At 38.5% G+C, this 12,684-nt stretch overlaps 1 protein-coding gene across 1 annotated transcript in view; it reads right to left on the bottom strand.

The window, feature by feature from the left end:
* Positions 1-259: 259 nt before the first annotated feature.
* Positions 260-12,684, bottom strand: part of LOC122669006 (extra-large guanine nucleotide-binding protein 3-like) — a 44,131-nt gene continuing 31,706 nt past the window's right edge. The window contains exons 7-8 of the mRNA XM_043865612.1: positions 2,079-2,248; positions 260-1,199 (exon numbers count right to left, since the gene is read on the bottom strand). Coding sequence (XP_043721547.1) covers positions 617-1,199; positions 2,079-2,248 — 753 coding nt within the window. The 3' untranslated portion in view covers positions 260-616. The remainder of the gene's footprint in view (positions 1,200-2,078; positions 2,249-12,684) is intronic.

Genomic DNA, 12,684 nt, shown 5'->3' on the forward strand with positions numbered 1-12,684 from the left:
ACATATATTCCAACAGAAGTGGGAGGCCCTCAATTCACCTGATCATCCACCAAATCAGACTTGTTGGAAGGCTCCCCCACCAACCCCCCTCACCCCACCTCACCCTGCCAAAAAAAAAAAAATTAACTCAACCCTTACCCTACTACTTAGATTTGATAATCAATTGTTTGGATTGAACAAAAAAATAGCTATTTACAATTGCAGGTTAAAGTGGCTGATTGATCAATTCAACCATAGACCTCCAAAAAACCCAAAATGACAATGGTATTCATCACAAATATAATATTCGTTATATCAAGGTGCAAGGTGATCCAATATTCTAATGTGAACCTACACTATAAAGAGCAAGTAATCATAAGAATCTAGTACGAACCAAAACTATACAGAGCTCTACACCTCGCTTCTGGCCTCAATGCTACTCCTATGTGTCCTGAATGACCTCCTAGCCCTCTTAGGCATAGTATGTTACTGCTTCCTACCTTCATCAATTGCATTCATACAGAACCCTAGAATGGGCTATGAAAATTATCTGAATAAAAAAATTGATGTACTCAAATCTTTCTGAAAAACAGTAGCAAGCACAAAAAAGAGGCTCACTACTGGGGAAAGAATGAGTTCACTCCTGCCTAATGTATGGTGATGAGCTCACATCAGTGCTGTAAAATGACTCATCTACACCAATTCCATACATATTTTCATCCTTCTCTTCCTCCCACTTAAGAACCTCCCTAATGTACTTGAATGCTTCATCCACAGTGCTCCGTTCACGGGCCCTGGTCTGCCACACAAATAGTTTCCGGTTGCTGACGGAGGCATAGAGTTCCTTAAACTTCACTGCAACATAATAATAAGCCTGGTTCGCCAATGACTGGTTGTTGTTATGAGGTTTTACTGGGCTGAAGTCCCCAAACCAGTCACAAACTTTCAGGGGAACCCGATTGATCTTCTCTTCAAAAGCATCATACTTGTTGAGGAGGAGAATGAAGGGAGTATCCCTGAAACACGGGTGTGTCACTACACCCTCAAACAGTTCTCGGCTCATCAGCATCTTGTTGCGCAGTGGACCCACTCCTTGGGCCCACACTTGATCATAGTCACTCAAAGCAACACAGAAGATAACAGCCCGAACATCTTCAAACATTTCCAGCCATTTGCAGCCATCATTCAGTCCCTTCGAACTTACCCGAATTAATTGGTACCTGTGTAAATGAAAATTTCTCAAAAACTAAGAAATTAAATAAAAGATGGACGAGTGAGCATTTCTGTGTCTCCAGTATATAATAATGCAACTAATCCAGAGGGTGCCCCATCAAATGAACAGTATGGATCTACCACATCAAGCCTCCAAGTGGCAGAAATTCCCTGCATAAGGGCAGGGTTTTCCTTAAATGGCCGTTGATAAGCTTATCTACACGGTCCAACATTTTTGAACAACATGGAGGGCTAAACTTGGTAAGACCATTGGATAGGTTGTACACCTATGGATTTAACCACGTCATAATTAGGGGTTCCATTTCAACAGAATGGCCCACCATTTTTGAGCATCTTCCCTCTCTGTTTTGTAAAAAGGGTAGTCGTAGATCAGCAGCAAGGTACGGCCAAATAGCCACGTCAGCGCTCAAGCATCATTTTACTAATAAGGAGAAAGCAGGCCATACACAAACGAATAAGACTACAGGGCGCTTGAGGCGTTCATGGAGTTGCTTGTTAGGTTAGGGCTTTCTACGCTGGGTTGATTCGCCAAATGACCATTGGATAGGTTGTACACCTATGGATTAGCCACATGTCATGATTTGGGGTTCCATTTCAACAGTATGGCCACCATTTTTAAGCATTCTACCTTTTCTGTTTTCTATGGTTTACAGTCTCTCAGCCAAAATTGTCTCAAAACAGATTTCAGTGCTTTATATATCCACAGAGGAGAATGCACTGGACCTGAAACTTGGAACAACATGCCCACAAAATTTGACAACATGTAAGCTGGCATGTGGCAGATTCCATGGTCATCAAGGAAGACTTAACTTAGGGTGAGTGGGTGGGTGGGAGAGGGGGTGTGTGTGTGAAGAAAGAGAGTTTACTTGGTCAGTGGAGGTGGGCAATCAAAGTTGTCATTGTATGTCTCTGACATGGGACTACGATCATCCAGTGAGAATTCGAAAAAGGCAAGGCCATTGCTCTGTGTTACTCCTTCAGCATATAGAATATCTTTCTCGGAAGGCACATATTCATTACTTGATATCTCCATAGCCTGCACAGCAAAGACATTTTAGTAATGATTCATAGCACTAGCCCTAATAGATGATGACTGCCAATCAAAACCCTCCTAGAATTCTCTGAACACACATTGATCAGTTATTAGTCTAGCTATGTCACCTTAAGGATGTAGCCATCCAGACTAGACACCAAACCGGTAACCATGGTTTTAAGTTTCAGTTTCGACACTAACCGAAAAGAAAGAGACATATCAGTATTGATACTAGCCGAAACGAAACCAAAGGTTGATACTGGTTTGGTCCAAATATCGACAGGATTTTACTTTAACATGGTCAAATCATATATATAATTTCGACAGGTTTTAACGGAGACCTCCTCGTATCGAAGGTTCAACACTGCTCCTTCAAATTTTGCCAAAAACTCCAAATCACTTGATTTCTTCCCACTTTTTTGCATTCTTCTACTCATTCAACCCTTATATTTTTACAATTGGGCAAAAAATATGTCATGGGATACATATGTGCTACATTAGGAGGAGCGTCAATGAAATCTTCAATCATACACAGCTCATGGATAAGGCCTGCCAAGAAACTCCATGTGGTATTGACTATTGAGTGGTGAGTGTTGTATACTTGTATTTCCCTAACCTAATGTATGTTTTGATTGTTTAATTGCATATTTACATTTGTTGCAGCTAAATTATATGTAAATAGTGTTTATAGTAGGGCTAGTGTACAACAGCATTCATGATGTGGATCTCAGGTTCCAAAACCCGACCTAGATTGCTTATAGGCCTACCCGAATAATAAACAAACTCAAATAGTCAAAGTGGATGGCAGAATTGTAAATAATAGGACTCAAGCTAACAAGGAAAATAAATTAAAGTTGAATAGTGCGTATGATGGGAAAAGGGTAAACTTGGGAGCAAAATAGAAGTATGGGACATGAGGGAATAAAAGGTAAAAGGAGGAGAATATTTGGTAATAAAGCAATAAATACCCAATAAGTTGAAGGGAGAAGGAATCGTGAGGAAGGAAGAGTCGTTTTCTTCCTTGAGACTTCTTTTCCAGCAGTAAAACCAGAATCAGTTCAAGTGAGATGTCTTCCTCAATAGGACTCCAAACCAATCGAGATTTTAGGGAGAGATTCTCAAGCCTTAGGCCTATTGAATCGATTCAGCAAGCACCCAAGATATCAAGTAGGAAAATAATATTAAATATCTGAAATTGAACCTGGGGGGTCAAATTGTGACAGAAATACAAGGAACATAAAAGGAAGAAAGAGAGTAGAATAACAATGAAGAAGGAGAAGTAAAGAGAGGGATGAGAGGGTTTAGTGAGAGGGAGGAGAGAGAGCACACACTCACCATGTTAACCCGCAGGTAATTCATCAAATTCAATTCAATCCAAACCTTGCATAGGTTACAATCTTGTATTTAAAGAGAAAATAAAGACTCCTAATAGTAATTTAAAACTGAAATCAAATCCTAAATCAAATCTATCTTTAATTAGCCTATTAAAACATAGAAAGGACTATACTTGTAATAGGTAACCATTCAAAGTATAAGATTACATGTGAAAATACCACTAATAAATCTAAATAAATAAATAACTAAATATCCTACTAAACCCAAAACCAATTAGACCCGGTTCATCTTCATATGGGTCCCCCAACGGGTTTGGCCGGTCCAAAGGATTGCTCCTGCATCAATTCAGTGTACACTAGCAAACTTGGGTCAAAACCACAAGTACCATTTGAAGTGGTTTTCTTGTGAAAATAATTCATGTAATAGATGTAAAATGGTAAAAATAGGCAGCACAACAAAAAGGGAACCATTTTCGGGGCCTTGAAACCTAGTTTCGATTTTGGCACAGAAAAATCCCAGGTTTCGATTGAAACCTGGAAAGTTTCGGTTTCGGCCAGGGTCGTAACCCAAAACCTTGCCAATAATATAACATTGAACTCAAATCATAGCTCAAATCTAAGGAAATGGAGGGCCCAACACTGCAGTTTTCTAACTGCACACTCAGCAAATTGACCAAAAGAACCACTACTGGATTTACAGTTGTGCCAGCAGGAGGGACAAAGAAGCACTTCAGAGGGGTTATGGATTCAAGTTTAATACCTAGCTCTTTAGAAAAGTGGAATTAAAGGGCACTAGAGAAGAACCTTTTTGTTTTTTTTCAACATAAAACTGGGATGAAACTGGCTAGTTAAAACTAGACATTCCTAGTTGAGTAGCTGAGTCCCAAGTTCAACAAAAACAAAATAAACGGGTCCTCAAAAGAACAAAGAGCACTGCAAGAATCTGAGTCTAAAATCTGTCAAAAATAAAACTTGATCCAACTCTTCAACTCTTTATGAGGCTTTTATAATACTCTATGTATACAGTACATCCCAGGGGCCCAGGCAAAAAAATGAAACTGCCTTCTCTACAGTTACTAAAGAAATATAAAGACGAGCAAGAACTTCCAAATGACCCTCTTCAAAGAAATGAATCAACGAATCACCGATCTTTCCCCTAGATAGGGGTAGTCAGCTACAGTCCTGTTGTTGCTAATTAAGATACGACATTAGCATGTGTGGAGATGAGGCTTTATAGCTGACACAGTGTTGCAATCATGGTTTAAAGTATCGATCGATACGATATGGATCGATATCGATCAGTACCGATACGATACATACCAATATGTATCCTTTTTTTATGGAAAATGGTGTCTTGGTTGGTACAGTATTGTATTGGCCGATACGGTTTGATAGTTGTCAAGGCGGCAAGGCGACCCAAGGTGGTGGAGAGGTGCCTAAGCGCTTAGGCGACAAGGTGCCCGCGTAGGTGTCACCTAGGCGACCAAGGCGCCCTCAAGTGTTATTTTTTATTTCCCCCCCCCCCCCCCGTTCTAAAATTATTTAGTGGGCTACAATATTTTAGTATGCTACAATATATACCTTATATCATCAAAAATCAACATTAAGCCTCCTCAAGTCATCAAAAATCAACATTAAGTCACCTCAAGTCATCAAAAATCAACATTAAGCCACATCAAGTCATCAAAAATAAAATTTAAGTCACATCAAGTCATCAAAAATCAATATTAAGCCGCATCAAGTCATCAAAAATCAACATAGAACTAGAAGACAGCAGAACTGATGAGGCAAGCTATTGGAAGTTTGAAACAATCAAAACATACATTTGGTTTATACTAGTCTCACATTCAGTTTATACTGTTCTTAGAAAATATGATCTTATCTACAAGTAATTAAATTGCTCTTAATTTAGAGAGATGTTGTTCTCTAAAAAGTTTGACTAGTCAAATGATTTTAGTTTTACATGAGCCTTTTTGTATTAGTTAGAGCACAAAACCAGCTTTCCAACAAATCCTGAAGTGCTTAAATCTGATTTATATTGAAGAAGTTATGTTCCGGTCAAACCTTATTTCGCCTGCGTGAATGCTGTCAAAATCGCTCTGAATGAAATTTTTTTTTATATAACAAAACAAATGAATATTTTACCGCACTATTTGTTCTAGCAATGTTTTACCATATTAAGATTTATAGAATTTTTAGATTTGAGAAAAACCCCAACATTTGAAAGTTAAATTTCACCTACCGCCGAAAATCCAATTTTTGTTCTTGAACTGGGGGGTTGACTCATTATCCTTTTGGAATTTGATTTTTTAACTATTTTTATTGGATTCAAATAGGGGGTATTTGCTTATTTATGAATAATATCTTAAGTAAATGAAATTACAAATATAAAAACATTTACTTAAATGTTATTTGGCATAAATAAGGGCCAATACGGGAACCCAATACCAACAAAAACCAGTGCAAGGCGCCCTGCAATAAGGCGGCTGTCGCCTAGGCCCCAAGAAAACCGCCTGGACGCCTAGGTGACGCCTTGACAACTATGATCTGATACAATACATTACGGACTGATACGTATCAATACAATACGTATGTTAAAGTATTGTGTGAGAGAATCGATACGTATCGGTATGTATTGGCTGATACGGCTCGATACAGTCGATACCAACTGATACATGTTGCATGTTAATACGGCCATTAAAGGCCCATGTGATTATCAGACTATGATTTTGTTTTTGAGATCAAGAGATTGAAGGAGTTTTCACAGAAAAAGGAGATTTTACTAAAAAACATGGTCTTTGTGTTTAAAATTTAAATCATGGTTTTTAATCCTATTTTGTGCTATAAATCGATAGATTTAGGTAAAACTAAGTTAATTCAATAATCAAACATGATCATTTGCAAGGATTTGTACTCAAATCAATGAAAGTTTCTTGTCTCGTTATACACTGTTCTCTATTTTAGTGTTTATGTATGATACATGTTATATATTGCTTATTTATATTGTTTTTTGCTCCAAAAGTGTATTTCCATGTGTATATTGACCATTTCCATGTGTATCTGTAAAGTACGATACGTATCTCCGATACGATACAACAATACATATCTCTGATACGATACGTCTCTTAAAATCACCCTTCCGATACGATACCCGATACCGATACTTTAAACCTTGGTTGCAATCCCTTTATAACAGGTACATGAAAGAGCCTTCATCATTTAGGCCTTCTTTGGTTAGAAATGAAGTTAGGTGAAGCAAGATTTTCATTAATAAAGTGCAGTGCAAGTGAATTGGTAATAAGGGAAAATCTAAATGCAACGATTTGTTAGTGACGTTTGATTCTTGCCACAAGGTCAAGTTTTATTGCCATGTGGCAGAATTGCATGGACATGGGTGCGAACATGGGATAGAGGATCACACACATCTCGCTGGTCAAATTTCACCTAAAACAAGCAGTGGAAGTGGTTAATAAGTGAGTGCAAAATTTTAGAAAAATATAAAAGTGTCATTTCATTGTCATGTATCTCACAACATTATTATGCATGGATCAGATAGAAAACTGATTCTTGAACCTCTTTCATGCTCATGTCAGGTCGAGATACTGCAGAAGAAAAACTGCAAAAGCAATCCAATTTATCGTAATCTTTAGTTAACATTGCTGTAATTCCGAGCTCAATTTTAAGTCACATTCCTGTCTGTTTAGGACTAAAATTTGGCCAATGAAATGGGTATAGAGTCTCTATCAGATGGACCCACCATGTTTGCTGATGTGGCAGGTTGTGAAGGACATCACTAACAGGAAGAAACATACATAAAAAGGGTGTACCCAGTGCACAAGGCTCCCGCCACTGCGAGGTCTGGGCCTCTGGGGAGGTTCATAATGTACACAGCCTTATACCTGCTTTCACAAAGAGGCTGTTTCCAGACTTGAACCCATGATAACTTGATCACAATGGAGCAACCTTACCATTGCACCAAGGCCCACCCTCAGGCAGAAACATACATCCGGACCCAAAAAGAAAACCATAAATTTGGGAGAAAACAGAAAGTTCTTCATGTAAGCAGAAAAGCTTCAAACTAGAAGAAAAAGAAAAAAAAAAATCATTCTAATGAGGGAATAAAGGACTTTCAGTTCCTGCCTTCTGGTTCCTGAGATTTTACCTGATATTAGATGCAAATCAAGATGCCTTGCACAGTCCTAAAGCTACTGGGAGACCTCTTAGTCCGGATTTCTCCTCGCAAGAGGATTGCCAACTGCACTATGCTAGCATCCAAGTTTACTTAAAGTTTGTAGATTGCATAAATAAAGTGTGCAAGATTTTTGATGGATTTTAAGTTGTAAACCCCAAAATGGTAAATTATGTCAGCCACACCCAATTTGGCTTATCTAGTCCTGATTTCTTTATTTTCAACTCAAATTAGAAGTTGTCTTTTATAAGTATTAAAGGTCCATAACCTGCGGCAAGTCCTGCTTTTGCAAGGTACCAAAGAGGTGGATTGTAGCACACCCTAACCTTCAGCATTTTATGCACAAAGTGGCTGCACTCATACTAAAACCTGTGTCTTCAAGCTGGCAACCCAAGCTTTTATCATCATACCAAGTGACTTTCCCTAGTTATGTCTTTTCTATTTCTTATTTTACATAGAAATTATAGGGGATTATATCATGTGACACATTATGTACTGCTGCTTATTTGAGTTATTTAAAAAAAATCAAAGCAAGATTGTCTGTTCAGGCAGTGGCTTTAGTTCTATCTAGTTATTGATCAGTCAACTCGACTACTACCACTCCAACATGCTAGATGCAATTATTACTTGTTTAATAAATTGATAGGTATTTCCATACATTCTTTATTATTTTTCTTAGGTAAGTTATTTCGGTGCATTATTCTGATTGAATTATCTGCCTTCCTTGATTCAAGCCATCAAAACTAGAAGGGGTTTGGGTTTGGAGACCGAGAGTGATGGGAGAGAAAGGAGATGAAGGAGGGAAAGGGGAACTGACTAGAGATGTTGGATCGAACTAGCACCCCCCCCCCCCCCCACAGTCTTTATTTACATAAAATCAGAATTACATAGAAGGATTCCTAACTCTGCTAGGAATCAAAACAAGGAAACACAATTATACTTGGAAATTAAACTAGGACTAGGAAATTTAGGTAGGACTGACCTTAAGACTGACTTAAATTACAATAAGACGGGACAGTTATCTCGATTAGAATGAGGAATATTCTAATCGAGATATATACATAACACGCCCCCTCAAGCTGGAACATAAAAATCAACTAGGGCCAGCTTGGAACAACCTTTTCGAAAAGTAGGTCCAAACAGAGGTTTGGAACATATCACCAAGTTGGTTAGTAGTCGAAGCAAACGGAGTAGAACCAACTTTTTCATAACATTATCCCTCACAAAGTGACAATCAACTTGAATGTGCTTTGGCCCTTTCATGAAACACTAGATTGCTTGCAATATAAATAGCAGTTTGATTAACACAAAACATCTTCATAGGTTCAGTGATTGGAAACCCCAACTCCTACAGCAATGATTTTATCCACATTAATTCAGCTGTAGTATGGGTCATCACTCAATACTCAGCCTCCACTCGATCTAGCAACAATAGTTTGTTTCTTGCTTTTCCAGGTGACTAAATTACCAACTACAAAGGTACAATAACCAATAGTAGAACGTCTATCACCATCAACAACAGCCCAATCTGCATCAGAAAACCCTATCCCATTAACATTCTGATTGGGTCGATACATAAGTCCCTTACTAGGAGCTCCTTTTAGGTAACCTAACACACGACAAGCAGCCATAGAACTAACACTCGGAACTTGACCCCTTGGAAAACTGAGTTGACTCGAGATATCTCAAGATCTCGGTCGAGTTGGTGCATTTCCAACTCGAAACCTGGTTTTGGTGGGTTTTAGACCTAGTTTGGATCTGAAACTTGGTACTCAGCCTATTTTAGGCCATTTAAACACAATGGCACTATCAGATTTTGCAAAAACAAAGTCCAAATATGAGTTTCACTTCGGACCTTAGGTTGGTAGGTGACGACGCCTACTCTACACATAATTTAGTAATAGAAAGCAATCAAAACATTCAATTAATGTAAAACAACTTAAATAAGCATTAGAAATGTTAAAGTGTACAATACATCAATCTGTTTAACAATGTTACATTACATAAAATGTGATTGATTAATGAATTCAGTCCCAAAACTATCCACATAGAATTCCCATGCCATAGTGTTGTTGCAGTGTTGCACAAAGTTTGCCACAGCATTCATATAAGTGTTGTCATCAACATATGCCAATTCCCCTATCCTAGGGTACATGGAAGGCGATGAGGCGAGAAATCCACTGCTATTATCATATTGAGCCATGTATGAATGTGGCTGGTTTTGGATTGGGAATATGTGGCTGGTTTTGGATTGGGAATATGGGCCCAAAACTTGACCCCTGTGAAGGCTGTGAGCTCATTTTACCTTTGAAAAATGCTTTAAATTTGAGATGAATCCTTCAATTTTGTAGCTGAATCCTTCAATTGTGTAGCTGAATCAACTCTCCGGTAGGTTGTACGTTGAAATCTAGATGTAAAATGAGCTCACAGCCTTCACAGGGGAAGAAAAGAGGTTCTGGACAGAACTCAATCGAGATATCTCGAGTTCTGTCGAGTTACGATACTTTTAAAGGATAAGATGGGTCGAGATCTGGGTCGACCCGAGATATTGCACTTTTAGAACTCGTATTAAGTCCCGCCTCGACCCCTTGGAAAACCGAGATCTTGCGAATTTTAGTTTGATACAAGCAGCATCCCAGTGAACTTTCTTTGGTGTTTGCGTAAACTAACTAATGACCCCATTAGCAAAAGATATATTTGGTCGAGTAACAGTAAGATAAATAAGTTTTCCAACTAATCTTCTATACCGGTGTATATCTTCAAAATCTTCACTCTCACTAGAACCAAACTTTTGATGAGGATTCATGGAAGTATCCACGGGTTAGAAGCAAGCATTCTAGTTTCAGACAGAAGATCAAGTACATATTTCTTTTGTAATCGACTAACTCCTTTTTTGCTCCGTAAAACTTCAATACCAAGAAAACACTCGAGAGAACTCAAGTCTTTCATCTGAAAATGTTGATGAAGATGGGCTTTAACTTGAAGCAATACCAGAAGCATCTTTACCGGATATAATAATATCATATACTTGAAACGCCCATCACAACTTTCAAATTCTGGCGGCGAACAAAGACGGAATGGTCAGAATATCACTGTGAGAATCCAAAACGAGTTACAATGTAGCTGAACTTATCAAACCATGCTCATGGAGATTATTTCAACCCATAGATTGCCTTATGAAGCTTACATTCCTTGGCTGAATTTTCCCCTTGAGCAACATACCCTAGAGGTTGCTCCATATAGACCTCCTCTTGAAGATCACCATAACGAAATGCATTTTTAATATCCATCTGATACAAAGGCCGATCTAAGTTGACAGCCAGAGAAATAAGCACACCAACAGAATTTAAGCGGGCGACAGGCAAGAAGGTTTTAAAATAATCCACACCATAAGTTTGAGTATAGCCTTTAGTAACCAATCTTGCCTTAAGGCACTCAATAGAACCATCCGGATTATTTGATAGTATGAACCTATTGACATTTGAGAAGATCCTTCCCAGTAGGTAATGTTAGCAGAGTCCAACTCTTTCTAGACAATAAAGCGTCCATCTTTGTGTCCATTGCTACCTTCCCAGGGTGAGAAAAGGCCTCATGGTGAGTTTTGGGAACAAGGTTAGTATATAAAGCGGAAGCAAGGGTGTGAAATTTGAAAGGAAGATGAGAAATAGATACATACTTCTCACTAGGGTAAATAGTCATGGATTTTGAGATTTCTAAGTACAAGAGCGAGTAACTTTACGGACAGCGACTGGTAAGTTGATGGAGACTTCAGCATCAGGATCAGATTGAGTGGGTGGAGGAGTGAAACTTGTAGTAGTAGATGACATCTCTGGAATACTGGTAGAAGAGGGCAACCCATCGGGAACGTCAGTATTGATGATGGTAATGTATCTGGAACCGCAGTAGTGGAAGATGGTAAGTCAATCTGCCAATGCTGTCGATAGACCTGAATTGGTTTAGGAGGTTGTAACGGAATTGGAACTGGTAGAGAGGGACCTGTAAAATATATGTAGGAGAAGGTAGGGAGGTACCATAGTTCAAAATCTCGTTTCGTTTCGGTCGAAATTTTGAATATTTCGAGTATTTCGGTCGAGTCGAAACGAAATGCAATATTACGAAAATTTCGGTCATCTTGTTTTGGCATTTTACACCCACAAATGGCACAGCAAAACTTATAGAAAAAATACCATATTTCGACGTCGACGAAATTTCAGTATCTCAAAAAATTAGGTCAGATAGAAACACCGAAACGAGATTTTAAACCTTGTGAAGTTTCCAATAGAATAATATGGAGTATTCTCAAAGAATGTGACATCAGCACTAATAAATTGTTTATCAGAAATAGAAGCAAAGCATTCATACCCTTTTTGTGTGCTAAAGTAACCAAGAAAAATATACTTTATAGAATAAGGAGATAATTTATCGGTGTTAAGGTGAAGGATATGAACAAAACAAACACAGCCAAAGACTCGTGGTGGCAAACCAAACAAGGAAACAACAGGGTATAGAATAGATAAAGGAATTTTGTTATTTAAAACAAAGGGTAAATTACACTGCCACCCCCTAAGGTTTGTATTAAATACAGAGCGACCCCCAGTGTTTCTAAATTATACAGCCACACCCCCTGAGTGGACGGTCTTAAATAATACATTTTAAATACCAACGTTGCCCTCTTCTAAAATAGAAAAACCCTTTTTACTGTTGTCTTCTTCCCCAAATTTGAAGTTGCCTCCATCGCTGACCTACAACTCCACTGCATATGTCATCTCTCCCTCTATTCTCTCTCAGAATTTTTTTTCCCGCTCTCATTCATTCGCTATTAGCCCTAAAAAATCTGCAAACCCAATCTGCTATTCCCTCTGCTTTCACCCGTCTAGATGCCCTGATCTTCAGGTCAAACTACGACCGCGAAATTC

Source organism: Telopea speciosissima, chromosome 7 (assembly GCF_018873765.1).
Source record: "Telopea speciosissima isolate NSW1024214 ecotype Mountain lineage chromosome 7, Tspe_v1, whole genome shotgun sequence".
NCBI classification, from domain to species: Eukaryota; Viridiplantae; Streptophyta; class Magnoliopsida; order Proteales; family Proteaceae; genus Telopea; species Telopea speciosissima.